Here is a 22,386-nt window from a genome sequence, read left to right on the forward strand (position 1 = left end):
GGGGTCACCTCTGCTGTACCCCACACTGCAAGCCCTTCCCCAGCTCCTCATTGAGCCCTATCTCTAACCCTACTAAGGTTCTAAGTCCATGCGTGTGAGCCTGGGAAAGCGATGGGCCAGAGTTACAGGGAGAGAAGTCACTAGTGTGTATAAAGGCTCACTCCTGTGCTGTTGTACGTGTAATCCCACATCCACACCACATGGAGCACAGGAGAGAGCAGGTCTGCTCCCAGACGACTTCTCAGGTTTCTCTTTTCTTTCTCCTCATTGATCTTCTGGGAATGAATAATTGGGACGCAGATCTACAGACCCAGTCAATTCTATCCTCTTTCTCAGTCTGGGTCCATTAAATGGCCTGGTTCCAAGACTCAGGTCAGAGTAATGGGAAGGCAACAAAAGATCCTCCTTGGGTTTCAGGTCTAAACCGTATTCATCAATCAAACAAGCAGGTTTATAGGGTTTGTCCCTTCCTATCCCAGGACCATTCCAGTCATTCTGCTGTCTGAGGCTGTGTGCAAACCTATCAAAAGTCCCACAAGGGTAACTATGAATACTCTGGGCATTCCTTCATACCTGTTTGGTTTTCTATGATTTATTTTATGGGCCTTGGAGGGAGAGGGAGAGGGAAAGGGAGAGTGTCGAGGAGGAATGGATGGGTGAGGATATCCCTGGAGTCCAGGATTGGGCATTAGATCCCCTGGAGCTGGATTAACCAGCTGCCGAACATGGGTGCTATGCAAGAGCAGCCCTCGCTCTCACTCACTGAGCCATCTCTGCAGCTCCTAGTCCCTGGTTTTAATAAAATCACAAAGCCCTCCCCAGAACCCTTTCACCTCCTCTCTCGCTTATATCTTATGTCATTCCATCGCCTGACACAATGCCTATTTCACAGCATTCAATAAATACATATTGAATAACAAACAAGAACAAAGAGGCATCCCCATAACTTATCGTTCCCCAATCTGTCTTCCTGGACAGATCTCAGTCACGGTCTTCACAAATAAAAGAGTAGTGGCTATGGACACCAACACTTATATAAAATGTAAACTATGAACATTTGCTTATTTAGTCGTCAAAACCATTTCACCAGGACAACAGCTAGCATAGTAGGCATATGGCAAAATGCGTCAAAAGGCCAAATAACTTGAGAAAGATAATTAATATAATATATTGTAATATAATATTACATATAATTATATAATATATAATTATATAATTATTATAATTAATATAATATATTGGCTCTATTTTTCTTACTCTAGTATTATAGGCATAACTCTATATCCCTTGACTTTTTCCTAACATTTCCAGTTATCATATATATATGAACTTTATATTTATTAAGCTGTATTATATATACACATAGTATATGTATATATAAACATATATGTATATATATAGAATATGTTGATAATACAACATGCAGTAAAAATATTCACTAATAACATTTTTTAATTACAGTACAGTAAGGACATCTTATAAAACAGTCAAGACTTCCAAGTTTTCTGAAACAAAACTAACCACTGTTCTTGTTTGATCCTCCACACTACAGCTTGACTACTCCAAGACACATTACTTATGCCAAACTGTGCCTATCTTGCTCCTGAGGAATTGACTTACTCTACATTGGTGCTATGTATGGCCTGGATAGGCTAAAAATTTAATATCAAATATTTGCCATTTGCCAGATGTGGTGCTGCATACCTTTAATCTGAGCACTTGGGAGACAGAGACAGGCAGGTCTGTGAATCTGAAAACAGCCAGATGTATACAGACAGTTCCAGGCCAGGCAGGGATACATAGTGAGACCCTGTGAAAACAAAACAAAACAAAACAAAACAAAACACAACAAAACACCCATATAGAGAGTGATAGAGCCTTTAGGAAGTAAGTAGGGCATCTGGATGGATAAATGTTATAAAATAAACCTCAGAGAGCTCACTCCCCTGCTTTTGTGGGAGTCACAGCAAGAAGGCCACCATCTGTGAGCCAAGAAGCCCCTGACTAGATACCAAATCTACTGGCACCTTGAACTCAGGACCTTTGGACCCAGCCTCCAAAAAGGTAAGAAGCAAATTTTTATTATTTGTAAGCCACCAAGCCTGTGACAGTATAGAAAATAAGCCACTTAGTCTGTGACTAAGATAGAACTTGTTATCAGAAGTGAGGGGCTGCTGTCCAAGTTCCTAAAGCGAGTTAGGCGTCCCGGAACTAGGGGAAGAAAAGACCAGAAGAGATCCCTGATTATCTTTAGCAGGAATTGTGTTGTAAAGGCTTTAAAAAAATACATAATATCATGTGAGGCTTTTCGCTTCAGTTTTGTTCTCTGCTGGACTCAGTGTCCTGCAGACCCTGAGCTAGCTTTCCTACGTGTAATACATAATGTACGAATGGGGAAGAAAGACACGCGTTTGCACTTTTCTTCCAAGCAACCTACTACGCATCCAGTTACTAGTAATGATAATGGCTCTAACTTACGTTCTGGCCACTAGAATGTAGTCCTTAAACCAGTAAGCATTTCTTCTCGGAAACTTTACATCTGTTGCTTGACTAAAAGTCAAAGCTGTCTCCATTTTCAAGTGAAGGCATGAAGACTATGGGCAAACATTAGTAATCATCTTCATAAAAGTCCTGGTAGTTTCTCTTTTTTTAAGAAAGATTTATTTATTTATTATACATAGGTACACTGTAGCTGTCTTCGAGATCAGAAGAGGGCATCAGATCTCATTACAGGTGGTTGTGAGCGACTATGTGGTTGTTGGGATTTGAACTCAGGAACTGACTGAGCAGCTGGAAGAGCAGTCAGTGCTCTTAACTGCTGAGCCATCCCTCCAGCCCTGTGTACCTTCTCATGCTGCTGAGAAACTTCATCCTTGTGAATAACCCGAGTGAAATACACTGAGGCACCGTAACATGACTATTGCACTGGCATTACTATGATGGCTCCTTGAAGCAGCTCACCGACAGTGAGGTGTAGAGAAGCATGGTGTGATAGGAGAAAGTGCACCAAGTCATTCAAAGTTCTACTTGGAGACAGGAGGCCTGTGAGATTAGGAGACACTTCTCACCCTGCAACAGTGACTGTCAGAAGGCATCGTACTAAGAAAGACCTAATAAAAGAAGCAGCAGATGCTAAGTAACGAAAATGTCTCAAAGCATGCAAGTCTCAAATCTGTGGATACCTAGAGTTCCACAAGGCCTCATTTATTTTCATTAAAATGTACTCAATGGAAATATTTTTATTAATTATTTTATTATAATTTATTAAAATAATTTTATTAATTCTAATGAGAACCTCAAACAATGCATTTTAATAAAATTCACCCACTCTTTCCCTAGTTCTTCCTAGATATGCCCAACCTCCTATATCCCACAATGCCATGTCCTCTTTTTTTTTTTTAATAACCCTGAGTCCAACTAATACTATCCATGTAGTCCTGGGTGCTGCTTGATCTACATGAGCGTGGCCCACACCCTTAAAGAAAAATGACTCTTTTCTCTAGAAGACAACTGCCTTCCTCAGTTGCTGGTCAAGGATCAAGAATCCTTTCCCCTTCCATGCTGGGATGACTTCCAGACAGAGCAGGACTGATGCACATATGAACGCACAGAGACTGTGGCAGCATGCACGGACCTGCACAGGTTTATGACAGATGAAGTCCAAGCACTGAGCAGGGGAAGGTTGCATAGGCTCTCACCCCTACCCAAGAAGCTATGTGCAAATTCTAACTGCTGGCCAAGGAAAAATTGGCTTTCACCAACACAGTCTCACTGAGTACATCAACCACACTTCGGGGTAGACCCTGTGCCCAAGAGTAGTTGGCCAACACACAATAAACTCAATGACATTTTTTTGTAGATTTTCTTTTGGCTCATTTTGTTTTGTTTACACTTTTTTGTCTTATTGGTCTTTGGCTTATATATTTTGCTTTCAAATGTGAGGGTTTGGGGTGTTTCTTGCTTCTTTTAATATTTGTTTTTGTTTGTTTTAGAACAAGAAAGGTCATAGAACTAGGTGGGTGGGGAGGTGTGGAGGATATGAGACGGAGTGGAGGAGGGGAAATCAGGTGTTGAATGAAAAACCATTTTAATTTTAAAAAGAAAACAGGGGCTCGAGAGATAGCTCAGTGGTTAAGAGCACTGCCTGCTCTTCCAGAGAGCCTGAGTTCTCAAATCCCAGCAACCACATTGGTGGCTCACAACCATCTATAATGGTATCCGATGCCCTTGAGTGGTCTGTCTGAAATCAGAGACCGTGTACTCATATACATAAAATAAATCTTAGAAAGAAAGAAAGAAAGAAAGAAAGAAAGAAAGAAAGAAAGAAAGAAAGAAAGAAAGAAAGAAAGAAAGAAAAGGGAAGGAAGGAAGGGGAAGGGAAGGGAAGGGAAGGGGAAGAAGGGGAAGGGAAGGGGAAGAAGGGGAAGGGGGAAGGGGAAGGGGGAAGGGGAAGGGGGGAAGGGAAGGGGAAGGAAGGAAGGAAACAAAAATAGTAAGAGTCAGAGGACCATGCTACCTGGTGTGAGATGTCTTCTAGCCATGACACCAGTGTTGTGCCCATGAAGTCTCAACAGAAACAGTTGCCTAAGCAAGACCTACATAATGACCACACCCGTCAACGTGCCGGTGGGAACAGGTAATGACCATACCAGTCAATGTGCCGATGGGAACGTACATGAGGGCTCATCCCTAGATAAAGAATTATGGTCAGTCAGTGGCTGCTGAGAGAAAGAGGAAAAAAAATAGTTTTCTCTAGGTACAAGGCTGGGAGGGAGAGCCGCAAGGACAGGTACACAACTGGTGGCTTACCTCAGCTGTGGGAAGACAACGGGGACTCGGTTCCCACAGCAAAAAAAAAATCAGGTTTAGGGTTAGGGGTTAGGGGTTAGGGGTTAGGGTTAGGGTTAGGGTTAGGGTTATACCCCAACATCAAGTGGTCAAGCCTAAACACATGAACATAGAAGCAACACTGAATGGACTTACTACGTTCTATACACGTATATGTGTTTATATATGTAATATTAATTATAAACAAATAAGTTATGAATTTGAAAAGGAGGGAGGGAAAGAAGTTAGGGGCAGAGAAAGATGGGTGGAAACGATGTTAATAAAGTATATCGATGTATGAAATTCTAGAAAAAGTAATTTATTTTAAAAAAAGGAAATAAATTTTGTTTATACCTAGAACAGAACTTTAGACGAACTTCTCTTTGCAGCAGGTAACAACCACTGGGGAGATAGAACTGGTCTGGTCAAAAGTACTGAGAATGAAAGGCTCTGCCGTAAAAGGGACATCTACCTCAAACATCTGCCCCAGTCAGGCTCAGGGAACACTGAGGAAAGGGGGATGGGGAGAACAGAAGAGTAGGAGGATAGGAACCAGTGTTGTGAAATGTCATCTTCTAGACATGCCTTTGCAGCACACAGCTGAGCTCACTGCAGCTGGGGTTAACAATAACAGACCTGCAAAAGATCAAGTCAGTCACAGTCCCTGGGAGGGGACAGACTATCGCCAGACTCAGTGCCTCACAAAGGAGTCACTTACAGTTGAGAAAGTGGCCGCTGAGAGTGTTCCTAGGCGCCAGCTTGTGGTCGCTTACCCATGCACAGAGGAGCAGCACTAACTGGAACTAACCGGATTGAGTGTGTTCTAATATATGTTCCATGTCCAGCCTCAGTATTAGGGCTGTTGCCTGTCTTACTGCACCTTGTTTTGTCCTGTTGAGCTGTTGTTCTTGGAAGTCTTCATGAAGAGGAAATGGAGGGAGAGTAGATCTACAGGAGAGGGGAGCTAGGCAAAGTGAAGGGAGGAGAAACTGTGGTTGGGATGCATTGTATGAGAGAATATTCTGTGTTCGACTTTAAAAGGAGACAAAGGAGGGGAGGACGCTGCAGGGGCATTGGGAGGAGCAGGAGAGAATCATATCTGTCGTGGCATATTTGAAGCTCTCAAAAAAGTTTTAAGAATCGCCTGACATATTGAGATTTGAGACACACATGAAAGCACTGAGCGTTAGATTTAGACAATTATGCAAAGTGAAGCTAGTGTTTTATTGTGCAAAGGTATAAATCCTTTTGCAGACCATTTCTGAGGATTCAGATAGAATTCCACTTCATTAAGCATACAGTTTAAGGCCTGACTTTACACCAACAACCCCTTTTCAAACACTTACTGTGTTGATGTTATTAGATAAAATAATAGAGAATCCCCTTCATTTCCAATATTATGTAAAATGCATACGACCCTTCCTCCAAAGACTATATTTCTTTTGAGAAACACACATCTATGCCAGTTTATTCCCACTTGAGTAAAAAGCACCTGTGAAATTAACCGTCTTAAACTCAGATGAGTAAGTCACAACTTCAAAGGCCACTTCTTCTTAAGATACAAATTCAAGGTCCAGGGAGCTTAAGAGATTTGTCTACGCCCATGTTTAGTCCATGACAGATGTGAGATGAGGAGAAACTCTCCACAGGCAGGTTCTGCCACCAGCAAGGTGACCCGACCGGTCATCAAGAATGGGTTGCTTCCAATCCTCATCTCGCAGGCTGGCTTCCACAGCTGGAGAGATCAATGGCTTGCCTTCCCACATAAACACAAAGGCCAACACACCAGTTACCAAAAGGCTTTGGTGTGGGCCAGAAGTCTTGCTACTATCTACTGGAATGAAAGTCAGTGTGGTTCCTTGTTTTCAGAGAGCTCCAGCAGGGAACCAGATAACCCAGCTGAACCTTTACCGGTGTCAGCCTTGGAAACTAGGAAACGCTCCTCGGCAGCCTGCCTGCCCACACTGACAGGCTGTATCCATCATTCTACGGGTAATCAGCTTCAAACCAGAGGAGAGCCCAGGGCACTGGCATCCCACAACCTGATCAAAACAAATGGCTGTTTGCCACGAAGCTGACTATTTTTCCTCTCCTGCCTCTGTTGGATCAGAAACTATCATTGACATGTCACTGGTGGAGAAGCCAGGAGAAGTTACATCTTTCTAGAAAATTCCCCTTCAGAGGGAAATGCGAGGAGGGCACAGGTGAGGCGAATACAGGCAAGGCTGGCGAGGTGGCTTGCAGGTGAGGAAAGGAAGGAGGATGGGAACATGGACTGGGGGAGCAGAGGAGCCCGATAGAGCTTTTCTTACTCACTCACTTCCCTGAGAACAGATGGAGACTCTCACTGCCAAGTTCTGATGCGGTTCATTCATTCCCAGCCTCAAGAAACTGGGCTGGCCAAGGACCAGTGAGCTGCTGACAGGGAGGTGCATATCACGCACTCACAACGAACTGTGCAGTAAGGAAAGCTCGGGACGTTAGGTTGGTTTCCACAGAAGACAGCCAGTCCCTGGGTCCAAATGCATAACCTGAAGGCACCCAATGTCCATTTTTAAAAGTCTAAAAATACAGAGGCAACCGCTAGGAGTAATTCACAGCTACTACTCACCAGGGCTCTTTGTGAGAACTGCTACAATTACTCCCTACGCTAAAGGAGGCTGGGTGGAATAGCCATCGTCTTTCATCTTCAAATATTAAGGCCACCAAGAGAATTAAGCTTACTCTGTCAGTCTAGTACCTTTTAAAATGAGTCCTTAAATACTAGAGCCCAAAACTCTTCCGATGAAAAGTTTCGATTCCTATCCACCAGCCACCTCAGTGCCTGGGCTTCCTTCTTAGACTGTTGAAAGCTGGGTAGCCACAGTTCTCGCAATGATCTCCCACGTAGGGCCGGAGAAGCTGAAGATGAGAAGGCGAACAGGGTAGGCTCTGGGCAATGCAGGTGGCTAACGTCTGCCTTCCATTGTTTGGGTGGTAAGCCCTGCATGGAGAGAAGGAGAAAAAGCACTTAAAACATACAGTAAGGAAATGCAGTCCCCATGTTCCCGCTGTTCGACCATACGACGCAGCATACTTTCCCTCCATAGTCTCAGCAGTTATACGGTCGAGGTCTCACAGGGGAAAGTATCAACATTTATTGGGACTATTCTACACACTGGATACTCCACCAGGCGTCTGAGATGGTCTCACTTAGTTCTCCTGGCAATCACATGAAATGAATACAACCATCATATTTTACAGAGGTGGGAAGTAGAAGTCTAAGAACTGTCCCAAAACAATATATCAGCACACTTAAGACGCAGCTCAGTTCTCTCCAGAGTCTGCTTCTCCACTCCTGCTTATTGCCTTATTTTAATTACTTCTCTTCTCTATGCCAACGCCCATGTTTTCCTCTGAACAGGAAAGTTTTGTACTGTGAGAATATAGTTCTTGAGATTCTGATGTAATGTTAGTTACTTTTTTTATTGCTTGGACAAAACACCATAAGGAAGGCTATTTATTTATTTTTAAAAAGCATTTAATTAGGTTTACAGTTTCAGAGGGTCAGAATCTTTGATAGGGGAGCAGAGGAGTGGCAATAGGAACTGCTGAGGACTCACATCCTCTTCTTCGAGGAGGAGGCGGAGAGGGCAGGACGCACCGGAAATGGTGTGAGTCTTTTGACACCCCAAAGCCTGCCACCAGTGACACACCTCCTCAAATAAGGCCACACCTCCTAATCCTTCCCAAAAAGTTCCACCAACTGGGAACCAAGTAATCGTGTGCTTTCCCCTTCCCACAGTGCTCCACAAACCCAGGAAACTTCATGCTCTGTTTCTCAAAAATAAATAAATAAATAAATCACACAATAAATAAATAAATAAATAAAAATAAACAGATCCTGAAGGACTCAGCTGTCTTTAACGAGCTGGTGACTGGGAGTTTCATTGTTCACACTGCAATGAGTATGCGTTCAACCGAAATTGGACGTGATGTATATTTCTTCTTTTGGGCGTGAGGGCCCAGGGGTGGGAGGTTGGACTCTGGAATAAAGGAAAGCAAGTGTGATCGCAACGCTTTCCCAATAATCATTAAAAATATTCCATTAGAAAAGAAACTAAATGGAACCTGACTTGTGTTGGCCACCTACTTCTGGACACAGGATCTGTATGGCTTGACATACCTAGCATCACTCAGTTAAAGAAAACTGATACTCTCTCTCCCAGCAGCTATCAACTGCAAACAGTGGGAGAAATACAATAAAGTTTCTCTAAAGTGAAACATGCCTGTAATTCAGTTAGTAGCGATGCAGCAACGGTAATGTTTTAGTGTTGACAAGCAAAGTAGCTTTAAGAGAAGCTAGGTAAAGGGTACACAGAAATCAGCTTTTAATTGTAACCCTTCCATTAACAAGATTTGTCCAAGAAAACATTTTTAAAAGTAATGGTAAAATGCTTTAAAAATTCCCAGGAAAACTGATGTTTTCATAGTTTCTACTTGGCTATGCTATGTCACAAACCCTAGAGTAGAATGAAGATACCCCACACACTTGCCAGTTGAACAAAGAAGAACCAAGCAAAAGACGGCTCTTTCTCTCTTAGATGACATCTCATTTGTTTATTAAAGAGGAGGGGTGACATGGGATGGATAGAAAAGCCAGAGACAACTTGTTGATACTTCCCTCTGTCATGTGGGTTCCAGAGGTGGAACTCAGGTTATTAGGTGTGAAAGCATCTTTCTACCAAGCTATCTCACTGGCTAAAGATATACCCTCTAAGACCTTCATAATGCTATGACCCTCATATTGTGGTGACCCCAACCATAAAATTATTTTTGTTGATACTTCATAACTATAATTTTGTTACTGTTATGAACTATAATATAAATATCTCTGGAGGTTCTACCCTGACCTGGATAGCAGGAGTTGCCATATCCGCTATTTTTGCTAACACAGCACTTGGTGGAATTTCCCCGCCCAAGTTCGGAGTTCCACTTTCACCCTGATCTCAGTTTCACCTTCCTTTAAGAGAGACCTGTACTGAGAAATGAAAACCTATGCCATTGGCTGCCGGCGTGAGGTGTCTTACACCATCAGTCACGTCTAGAGGTTGGGCTTGTGATTTTTGCCTTTATAAGCCTGCTGCCTTGATCAAAACTTTGTCTTGGCTCCATTCTTCTCTCGTCCCTGTCCTTTAATTCCCAGACTCCTATTCAAGGTACCTACATTGACTGGTAGTCGCAGGTTGACTACAAATATTTGACATGTGAACCCCCAAAGGTGTCAGAGACCCACAGATTGAAAACCACTGCTCTAAGATATACTCTCAGTGACCTATATCCTTCATCTAGGCTCCATTTTCCTGACCCTAGCGCTTTACAATGGCTTGTTAAGGTTTGACTCCATAAATGTAACCCATGTATCAATGTATCGATGTATCGATCATGTTAACAGGCCTCATGATCAAACAATGATTGGAAATGTCCTCACAAACATACCCATCTCCTCTGTATCTCAGGACTGCCGTACTGACAATCAAGATCGATCATTACCCTTGGAGTTCATGAACTCTTCGTAGAAGATGTAAGCAATCAAAAACCTAACAGTGAGAATTCCAGAGAAAAAGTAATCCAACAATAAAAAATTATTAATTAGAAGGAAACAAAAAGCTGTAAGGATAAGAAACAAGGCAATATACTATCTAGCTAATTTCTGAATATGTTCTATAACATAATCACATGAACACTATCAAAAAGATATATATAAATACTTAGAAATATCAAATTAATGCCAAAGTGATGACATAATTAGCTAATGATTGTGGTAGCTTATGAAGAAGCAAAAGGAGGTGAAGACGTTGGTTTTGCTTTAAATATGTAGGGTTATTTCATGCTTTCATCTATATGCATAAGAATCTTTTCCTAAAAATATGTTGTTCAACATAAAAATAGCATTAATGTATCAGATTGATCGTGAGTATAATCCTTACCTATCTCAAAGTTAAAAAACAGAGCAGTAAACCAAATTGGGGGATCTAATAGCAATTTTGATGCTACCATAGTGAGGTTAATATACTTTCTTTTCCTTAAAATGCCCAGAGAAAACATACGAGAAGATGCTGGGATGTGGACAGGGCTCTGGGCATAAAAGGACTGTCAAAGGAGGCATGCAGTTTACTTCGGAAGGCAATCCTCCCCCCAACCCTCCTCCTGATAGTTTGGTTTCCAAAGGCCTGGTACTGGCACTGCTACTAGAGAGCTGTCTCTGTTCTCAGTAAGGCTTGGCCTGACGTGACTAGATGTCATGTAGCCCAGCACATGACTACACAAAGAACTAGAGAGCAGAATGGAAACCGAGGGGCTCTTAATAAAACCAGAGCCCAGGGGAGGAGAGCAGGGTTCTGTACTAAGGGGCAAAAGCAGACAAAAGAAGGTGGGAAGTCGTGCTGCGTCTGAGTCCGTACTGAGGCCTTTATGGGAGAGGACACAAAAACTGCATTTCACTCCCTTGGACCAGTGAAGGAAGACATAAATAACCTCTTTAATTCTGATGATCTTAAACTTTTGGTCTGTTAAATGCTGTTTCTGGGACCTAAGATTCAAGATGGGAGTTTCAGAAAGGAGACAGCTAGCTCGTTTTACGAGTTGGGTCGATATCTTAATTTGTGTCAGCTGTGTGACAAGACCAGCACCTGCTGCCTTCGGGTTCCCTTTCAGCTCTGTGGCAAATTTAAGAGCCCGAGCTTCTCTTTTGATTTCTTTTTAAACAAGCAGGAACAAGCAGTGTAAAAGACCGCTCTCTGAGATGTTAGTAAATCAGAGTTGTTAAGGTGCCTTTTCGACAACCAGCCCCCTCTCCCAATTCCCTAATCCTTGGCCTACCATCATAATAACACAAGAACTCTTTACCAAGACATCTCTAAACACAGAGAACCAAATTGCAGACTGTGAAGAAACGTTCAGACTTAATATCTGGGAGATGTACTAGCAATGCAAAGTTCAAAAGACCAGGAGTAGATTCAAAATTGGGCTTTTCCTAACTATTGTGGTAGAGTACACTTGGGATTGCTCTGACCAGGTACTGTGTTGGAGTACACTTAGAGTTGCTTGGACCAGGTATTGTGCTGGGGCACACTTGGGGTTGCTTTGGCCAAGCATTATATTGGGGTACACTTGGGGTTGCTCTGACCAGGCACTGTGCTGGGGCACACTTGGGATTGCTTTGGCCAAGCATTATATAGGGGTACACTTGAAGTTGTTTTGGACAGGTACTGTATTGGGGTACACATGGAGTTACATTAATGGGCACTGTGTTAGGGTATACATGGGGTTGCTTTGGACAGGTACTGTATTGGGCTACGCATGGGATTACGTTAACAGGCATTGTGTTGGGGTACACTTGGGGTTGCTTTGACCAAGCACTGTGTTGAGGTACACTTGAGGTAGCTTTGACCAGGCATTATGTTGGGGATATACTTTGGGTCTCTCTGGCCAGGCACTATGCTGAGGAACACCTGGAGCAGGAACTAGTAGATGCTGTTAAAGGCGATAGCCACAGACACTGGTTCAAGTTCTCAGCAGTGGAAGAACCAACGAGCAGATAACTAAGAATGGACCACAGAAAGGGAATCTTGGGATGCGTTCAAAACACCATCCAACTGTTGAAACCGATGAAGACTAAATTAAGCTGTCTTTAAAAACTAACAAAACCACCCACGCTGGAAATGTACTAAGAACAACCTGACAACTTGGGTCATCCGCCAGCTAGTAACTGTACTGGCCGCATAACTTTGGGGGTCTTCCTCAACCATGGCCTTGGACGGATGTTTATATAAGGGCGTCAGTAATGAGAGCATTTTTCTGCCACTCAAGAGAAGGGTCCACTGAATGGTGTAGTGTTAAATTTCTCTGAAGGTGACCCTGCAGAGTAAAGAAAGGATGAAATGTGCTGTTTTCAATCTAAGGTTCTCCCAGAAAAATATTTCACAACCGAATCCGAAGTGTGTTTGATGAGACGGTTATGGCATTTTTAGAAATAACTACGTTTCTGCATCTCCTTCCAGATGCAGACTTGAGTAGAACAACCAGCTGTTTTTAAAGGATGATGGTAAAAGATCCTGCTTCCAAGGAGAATGGGTTCCTCAACTAACAAAGAGTCAGGATTGTAAGAGTCCTGAGATTCTTAACTTTTCCACAGTCTGCTGGGGAACTGAACTGCAGAGTGAGAATAGCCTCCCAGGAAAGATAGAACCATGAACTGAACTCTGGACATGAAGCAGGAAAAAGGTAGCTGCCACACAAAAAGGCAACAAGGAATCAGTCAGTCCAATTTCCCCCAGACTCCTAAAGGCCAAGACTCATCTACTTTACCAGCATGCTGGGAAGCCCGTGTGCAAATGGAGTCCAAATGATCTTCCCTATGGATGTCCATTAAACGCTCTAGAAGGAACATAAAGTGGAACAGAAAACACAAAGGGTCTCCCTCTTTGGTACAGTATAAGGGTGGTGGACATTCGAGATCCCAGACTTTTTTTCTCATAATGAAAACCATCTTGAGCCACTAAGGAATTAGAATAAAAAGCTTCTACCCCTGGATCTTCTTCCATACAAGAAAAAAAAATCATTCTAATATTTGAGGGAAATCTAGAAACAATTTTGTGACTAGCAGGTTACAGTGCTATTAAACATCACCTGCCAAACCAAACTGTCACACCCAAACCATGCACAAATACAAAGGTACAGTCTGATCACCATGGGAAGTAGAATCAGGAAAATGTTCATGGCTTTCCCTCTGGATGCAGGAAATCGGAGCCTGCCTGAGTCCGAGGCTTCCGAGACAAAGAACCTAGCACGCCCCACTATGAGCCCACCACATCACAATCCACAGAAGTGTACCACACAGCAGGAGGAAAACCGTCGCAGCCTATAGAGAATTAAAAGCAAGCAACAAGGGTCTGGGGCAACAGCTCAATAGCAAAGTAGTTTTCTGATATTCACAAAGCCCAGAGGAGTGATCAGCCGCACTGGAGGGGAGGAGAAAGGAAGACACACAAGATTAAAATACAGCTCCCCTCCTAACTAGACTGACTGGAGCCAGGAGTGACAGATGCATCGTCACTTTTAAGCACGACAGTTAGACCACCTCCATGTCTGTCCTTCTGTTACTTGGGGCACAGACTCAGTCAAGGGACCACGGGTACTGAGAGACTAAAACAATAGCTCGGTAAGCATTGCCAAGAGAAACAGAAATGAAGGGAACCAGAATCAGAGATGGCTCAGCCACCAGTCCCTCCAGGGGCCATAACATGCTAAAAATACACAGTAGATGACGTAGCGGGGTGGGGAGGTGTGCCCGGTGATTTTACTGAAAAACACGGGTCTAGTCAGAATGCTAAGTCTCGGTAGCTCAAGGGTTGTTGAATCTGGTGATGTCTACGCTCCTTACTATTGATGGTCTATGACTTTGATAGGTTTGTTTAATATTTATTTGTTCATGGAGGTGGGCCTGGCATGCCCCAGTGCACATGGGGGTGTGAGAAGACAGCTTTTAGACCTTACGTGCCTCCTTCCTCCACACAGCTTTGAGGGATTCTAACCCAGGTCACGAGGCTTGGCGACAAGCACGTGTACCTGCTGAGCCACCTCACCAGGCGGTCCCCCTAGTCGATGGTCTTAAATCCACAACTTCAAGAGGTTGCGAGCAGAAAAAAAAACAAAGACATGTGTGGCTTCTATGTGGGGACTGTGAGGTGACTGATAGCCTCCAGCTTGGAACCGAGCCTCGCCGCCATCTTCTATAACATAAACAAAGAAGAATTGTCAGGTGCCTCTCCTTACAGTAAATCTGACTAACCCGAAGTCAGACTGCATTGTTTTGTTTAAGTAGAAATAGGAAATGTTTAAATTCTCTTGTATAGGAAACCCTGGTGGAGAAATAACCCATTCATAAAATTCTGGACCCAAAATTTGTCCTGTCTAAAAGAAATGCAAGACAACTGTTGCACTAAGTACTAAAAATGAATCTTGGGGTTGGGGACTTAGCTCCGTGGTAGAGCGCTTGCCTAGCAAGCACAAGGCCCTGGGTTCAGTCCTCAGCTCCAATAAAAAGAAAAAGAAACAAAATAACAAAGATGAATCTTTACCATCCCGGGCTAGCCGGCTCCGGTGGGCCACATGGCATCTGTGGTATTGTTCATCTCAATCAGCAAATCGTCTCACCCGGCTACTGTCTGAGCCCAGCAGCAGCTGCCCTCTTGCAACTCTCCTGCTTTGGATTCTGCTCACATTCCCCAGCATCCGCCCCCTGTGGTTATAGCCACAACTCCCAGTTACCTGTTAAAATCAAAACTCAACAAGCTTGTGATTTAGCAACCAGATTTATATCTCAAATTCTCAATCCACAAAACGTCCACATAAATAAACTCACAACCAATTGATAATGATATAAACTGCCCACCTAGATAAGACAAATTGTCCTATCAAAATCCATCCCTTAAGAAATATTCATAACTACCTGTGGCCATTTAAGGCTGCACGGACCTGGGTCATCCTTCCGTGCCTCCATCTTGGTTCTTCTCCTTCTTTTCCTCTCTCCTGCCTTACAAAAACTCTGTCCCCACCTTACTTTTTCACTGCCCAATCACAGGCCTTGCCTTATCTTGTGTCAGCCCTCACCTGCATATAGATATCAACTACAGACAGTGATGGAGCAGAGACTAAAGGAATGCCCAATCAATAACCATCTCAACTTGAAACCGATCCCAGAGGTTAAAAACAATCCCTGACATTACTAATGATACTCTATTATGCTTGCAGACGGGAGCTTAACATAACTGATCTCTGAGAGACTGTACCTAGCAGCTGACCGAAACAGACATAGATACCCACAGCCAAACATTGGAGGGGGACTGGGGACTCTTATGATAGAATTGGGAGAAGGACTAAAGGCCCTGAAGGACACGGAAACCCCAATGGAAAATCAACGAGTCAACTAACCTGGACCTCTTGGAGCGCTCAGAGACTGAGCCACTAACCAAAGAACACATAAGGGTTTGAACAAGGCCCCTGGCACTTATGTAGCAGACATGTAGCTCAGTCTCCGTGTGGGCCCCCCAATGACTGGAGAGGAGGCTCTCCCTAAAGCTATAGCCTAACAGTGGTTCTGTTACCCAACAGGGCTGCCTTGTCTGGCTTCAGTGAGAGAGGATATGCCTACCCTGGCAGAGACTGGATGTGGCAAGACAGGGGTAGATTCAAAGGGGACCTCATCCTCTCAGAGGAGAAGAGGGATGGGAGGAGGGGGAACCAGGAGGAGGACAGTGTTTGATGTTAATTAATTAACTAATTAATTAAATTCTCCTGTACAGCTGGGTCAGAAAGATCCACATCTTCATGTAGTATTCATCCCTCTAGTCCCTCCAAAGTCTTCCAAACTACATAAGAACATTTAAGAAGCATTTTGACTCACGGTATGTTCACTGGATAACTCTTAACAGCTAGTATCTGGGATACAGGAAATACTTGTCTGCGCATGCAGTAGATGTTGGATGAAAGTTTATTCATACAAGACTAAGAGCTAAATGCTGGGGAGAGGGCTCAGGGAGCAAACACACGTGCCATTAAGACCGGAGTTAGAATCCCAGAAGTCATGAAATGCTGGGTACGTGGTAGCATACATTCTGTGACCCCAGTACAGCTGAGGTGAGATGGGAAGCCAAGGTGGGACGCCCCAGAAGCTCACATGCAGTTAGTGTGATGTGGTACCATCAAACAAGAGGTCCTGTTTCAAATGTGGTAGAAGGTGAGGACCAACCTGAGGTGGCCATCTAACCTCTACAGCTACTCTGTAGCACACGTGACACACACAAAAACGCACACAGGAACACATACACACACATGCACACGCACACGCACATGTAAATGCACACACATGCATACACACAATTCATTGTCTCCTAGCAAGTGTCCAGTTGGTGGCACAGTCATAACAAGTGTATTTATTTAGTGCCAACAGCTTTGTCTCCCCATGGGATTCTGAAATGTGACTCCAACTCCATTCAATTCTATCGTTTGTTACTAGACGGTGCACCCTCTTGGTGGATAATAGAGTCACTGCTAACAGCTGGTGTCCTTAGCACTGTGGCAGCTACACGAAAAAGTTTCTCCAATAATGAGGATGGCCCTTTGGAAGATTCTAGTAGGATCTGTACTGTAAATATTTATGTTCCTGATTGGAGACTTTTCTCCTTCCCAGAGCTCATCGAAGTTTATTTCCATAATTACTCAATGCTGTCTGTTCAAACTGCAAGCATTATGACAAAATGCTTTTATTGATGGCTGTTTTCTAAGTCGGTCAGTCCAGAATGAGGGAACTGCTGTAATAAAATAGTTGTACAGCATTTTTTTTCAGTAAATAAAATGAAGATATCCAAGTAAAATGGCATTCGCTGGACACACATTTTAATCCCATTCTCTCCTGAATTCCCCCACATGATGAAAATAATACATGTTGTGTTGTGGTATAGATTTATAAAAAAAAATTAAAATGATGAAGAAAATGGTAACCAAAAATTTGGAAGCTGCGAAGTTAATAGATGGGCGACAGATGATTCAGCTGACCAGAGAAAACCCAGTTCCAACAAACTGCAAGAACATCAAGATATCCTGGAGCTGGCGCTCGATGGCATCCCCGGGCGTGGCCGTAAAGGTGGGGACAACAGCAAAGTTAAAGCTACTCGTTGTTTGGATAAGACGCATGGAGTCCGCATGTCCTGATTCTGCACACAGAAAACTGATGCTCACCACTCATGCGGGGACAAAATTCAACTTTCAAAGAATTTGAGGAGTGGGACTGGATTTTCTTAATAGAGTTACACCACACCTTATGTACTCTGCAGGCAGGACAGGGAGGAATGTGCATGCAGAAGTTAGAGAACCACCTTGAAAGTCAATTCTCTCTCCATCCTACATATTCTGGGGGTCAAACTCGAGTTGTCAGGCTTGGAATCAGGCGCCATTAATTACTGAGCCATCTCAACGGTCTAACCTAAAGACTTTAGATTCCCAGGCTTACACGAGGGTAAGGGCATTGAATACCAATGGATACCTCACTATGAAATATGTCCCCAAAAGGCTTATGTATTAAAAAGTTGGCATTCAGCTGCTGGCACTGTTCCAGGAGGTTCTGGAACTTTAGGATACAGGATGTAACTGGGTGAAGAGATCACTGAGGTGTTTCTTTCCCTCTCATCTTTATCTTCCCCCTGCCTTTATCTCCCATCTCTATTCTGCCCTGAGGTGACTAACTGATCATACAGCGGCTGCCACAGTGTTCTCTTGTTAATATTTTTTTTAAAAAGACAAGCTCAAGGACAGTGGGTTGAAACTTCTGAAACCATGAGGAAGGACACCCTTTGCCCTACACTGTCTGCACAAGGGATTTGTCACAGTGATATGACGACATACATCACACGTACTCCAAGAGTTCAGCTCTCTCTAGTTGCAACAGAGCAGGGCTGGGACAAAATGCCTACCTCACCTCCTCTGTGTGACTCTTCCTTCCTATTCACAAAGTTAACTACTGAAGTCATGGACCACCTTATAACCATATTCCAACTCAGTACAGCAAAGGAGTTGGGCTCTGTGGGGCACCTTTCCTTTAATCAGAAGAAGATATATTATATCTCCTTCCTTCTCTGAAGAACTGGTCCTGAGAGACAGGGTATGTGTCTCAGTGTATGGTTGTAGCCAATGAAGCTCACAGAAAAGCCCTGTCACGAATCCGTATCTACCCTGCTTCCTTCCTGTGCTGCTCTGTGTGCCTCTTCCTCTCTGGGATTAGACTCCCTAATAAAGCCACACAGTCCTTAAGACTCTGCTTCCATTTTTGCTTTCTGTGGAGACCAGGCTAAGTGGTCCCATGAAGCAGTCTTTATGTGATGAGAGAGTAGATGCCCTCTCTACTGCTGTGAAGCCTTGAACTTTAATAAGGGCAGCACCTACCCATCACCAGGTCTGAGAAGCGACAGCCTGCTGGAACCGCAAGAATTCTCTAGCAGACCTGACCAGGCCATGCTGGCAAGAAAGAACTGGAGAAGCATATGGAGCCCATCGTGAAGTGTGTGGGCTGAGGTGAGAGTGACATAGAATAGCTTTCACAGACCTGGAGGGACGGACTCATGAAATCCAATGCTGGAACAAGAATAACTGAAGTTGTTTCTTGTGACAGGTTGAATGTGTCCTTGAAACTTGGACATGATGACAACTTACTGTAAACAAAGATATCAAAGCTTGCTTGGCGTAATATTGAGCAGGGTGGTCCGAGAGCTATGGGAGCAGGGAGAGCTAGGACAGGTTTTTAACCCCATGACTATGATCTCTCTGACAGAAGACATTCCCCTTAGGATATCTATTTAGAAGGCCCTGGGGAGAGGCTAGACTATGTGTTATTTTAACTGGACAGAGGATCCGTAATGTTGCATTTAAATTATGGTAAATACAAAATAGGATGTTTTGAGAATATAATTCCACTTCTCCCTTATCTTCTTTCCCTCCAAGTCTTCTCATACACCCCTCCCTGGTCTTCAAATTCATGGCCTCTTTTTTCCAATTTTTATGGCATGCATGCATACATATATATGTACATATTTATAGATACACACACACACACACACACACACACACACACACACACACACACTTAAATATAACCTGTTCAGCCACCTCAGCTGCCATCCAGGTCCAGATCCAGGATTCTGAGTTGGCCCACCCCAAAATCTGTATCATCTGTGAACTGTCAGAGCATTAAGATCCTGCTAAGTCAGGGCTGTAGGATCTCCATGACACAGGGCAGCAACAGGATAACTTGAAGGAATCCTGGTGAGGATACAATATTGATGGTGTCACAGAAACCAGAGATCTCTGGCCAGACTGATTCTTCACTGCAATGAACATTTGCGCGTGAAGACTTGTGGGCAGAGGGATATACTGTGGGATACACTGTAACATACTACAGCTTCCATGATGAGATTTTTTTTATGCTTTGTTTTGGTTCTTTATTTGTTTGCTTGGGTTTTATTAGGGGGGTTGCTTCAAGGTTGCAAGGGCTAAGGATGGATATGAGGGGATGGGAGATGAGAGGGACTGGGGTGCATGATGTGAAACTCACAAGGAACCAAGAAAAAGTCTACATATATACATGGATGAACCTGGTCAGTCTATACAATGGTACTTGTGTGTATGTTTTCAGAGTTGTCCATTTGGCATTGGACAACCAATTGGTGTGCTCTTCCCTGGGATGACCACCTCTCCTGCTCCCAGCTTCCCAGCTTTCTTTGGTTGTCTATAGTTCTTTGTAGGGTTGATAAGAGTTGTGGAGCACAGTGCCGTTGGATACACACACACACACACACACACACACACACACACACACACACACACAAAACACTCCCTCATCTAAGGCTTATTGTAATATTGCAAAAGAAAGGGTGAAAAAAAATTGTCAGAGACAGAGGATAAGAGAGTTTGCTCTGAGATTGTGTCTCCTGGTAATATCAGAAGTTATACCCACAAAGTCTCACCAACATGAACAAGGATGATACAGTGGACTTGCAAGTGAACAGGGAAAGACCTACGAGGTTACCTCCACCACAGAGTCCCAACCCTACACTATATATTTTAAAACATATATTATTGTATATATTTATTGTACCTGGTCCTGAATTACATGAAGATATTTTTACACAAGAATATATATTACACTGTACAAAATCCTCTCCATATCCCTCTAGTCTCCCCTCTCTAAGCCCCCCAATTTCCACTAAGTCCTTTTGTTTCCTTAGCCAGTTTTGCGTCTCCTTTTATGTTGTATGTTCGTATGTGGTTTTAGGAATCTGTGTAAAATCGTGAAACTAAAAATGTGATGTATTTACTGGAGAGTGTCTTAATTCATTTCACACGATTCTCTTCAGCTCACCCATTTCCTTGCAAACAATTTAAAGTCTGTATAGGAGAGAGAAGAGAGGGAGAGGGAGGGAGGGGAGGGGAGGAGGGGAGGAGGAGGGGAGGGAGGGAAGGAGGAAGGGGAGGAGGAGGGGAGGGAGGGAGGGAGGGGGGTAGGAGGGGAGGGAGGGAGGGAGGGGGAGGGAGGGGAGAGGAGGGAGGGGGAGGGAGGGAAAGGAAGGAAGGAAGGAAGGAAGGAAGGAAGGAAGGAAGGAAGGAAGGAAGGAAGGAAGGACTGACTCCATGACTATGAACTGCATTTTTTTTCTCCACTCCTCTGCTACTGGACCCCCTGGCTGATTCCACAACAGCCGTTGTAAACAGTCCTATAGTGTGTAAGTTTCTCCAAGATCTGTTGACTTGAAGTACTTTATGTAAATACCCAGAAGTGGTGTAGCTGTGTCCTATGATAGATAAATTCTTAGACTCCTTAGGAACTGCTCTCCTGGTCCCCACAGTGGCTGGACTAATTTAAATCCCCACCAGCAGCATTCCCTGATGACCATAACCTCATCAGCATCTTCTCAGTGACTGCCCTTCTGAGTGGAATTCCAAGGCTTTCATTTCTCCTTCTCTGATGACTAATGAGGGTAAGCGCATTTCCATACATTTTAATAGGCATTTGTGTTTCAGCTTTTAGAGCTTCTTCAGTTCATTGGTTCACTTACTGTTTTGTTTTCTGGTATTAATATTTGCAGCTCTTTATATATTGCAGGTACCAGCATCCCTGTCTGAAATATAGCTGACGGCAATTTTCTCCCATCTGTGGGCTGTCCCTTATGTCTGCTGATCGTTTCTCTTGCTGTGAAGCTTTTCAATTTCACAAAGTCCTATTTGTCATTTGTCATGAGGATATGTGCTCTGTTCACTGGGGTCTATTTAGAAAGTTTCTTGCCTACACCTACACCCTGAAATATTTTCTTCTAGTATTGACATATTAAATTAAGGTCTTTGATCCATGTTGATTTTTGTGCAGAATAAGAGAGAGGCATCTAACTTCATTCTTCTGCAGGTAGATATTCAGTTTGGTAGCAAAATTTACTTTAAAAGGTAGTCTTTTTTCCAGCATATATTTTTTAAAATATTTGTCAAAATGTATATAAAGTCTTAAATTTCAATTAATTCTTTGAGATTTGAATACAATGTATTTTTGATCATTTCGCCCCCTAGTCCTTTCCCAACTTCTTCCAGATTCACTCCTCCTTACCCTTCATAACTCCTTTTATTCGTTACATAATCCATCTAGTGGATTATGTGCTGCTCAGATATTCCTGGGTGCAGGGTCATCCACTGGAGCATGGCCCTACCTACCAGAGGGTCACATCCTTAAAAAAAACTGACTTTTCCTCTCCTGACAACTACTAATTGTCAACAGATCTTCAGTTTGAGGTGGGACTTCCTGACCACTACCCTCCTCCAAGCTGAAATGTGTCCGTCTTGATCTTGCATAATAAGTCTTGCATGTTCTGCCACAATCTCTGTTGAGTTCCTATGTGCAGCTGACTGGCTGTGCCCAGAGAACACTATTTCAATCCTAACCCTAACCCGAACCCTAACCGGAACCCTAACCCTAACCACTGT

The 22,386-nt window shown here is 43.4% G+C and overlaps 1 protein-coding gene across 1 annotated transcript in view; it reads right to left on the reverse strand.

Annotated features, from left to right (window-relative positions):
- Positions 1-6,018: 6,018 nt before the first annotated feature.
- Positions 6,019-22,386, reverse strand: part of Fut10 (fucosyltransferase 10) — a 69,837-nt gene continuing 53,469 nt past the window's right edge. The window contains exon 4 of the mRNA XM_032919290.1: positions 6,019-7,810. Coding sequence (XP_032775181.1) covers positions 7,571-7,810 — 240 coding nt within the window. The 3' untranslated portion in view covers positions 6,019-7,570. The remainder of the gene's footprint in view (positions 7,811-22,386) is intronic.

Source organism: Rattus rattus, chromosome 13 (assembly GCF_011064425.1).
Source record: "Rattus rattus isolate New Zealand chromosome 13, Rrattus_CSIRO_v1, whole genome shotgun sequence".
In the NCBI taxonomy this organism is placed as follows: Eukaryota; Metazoa; Chordata; class Mammalia; order Rodentia; family Muridae; genus Rattus; species Rattus rattus.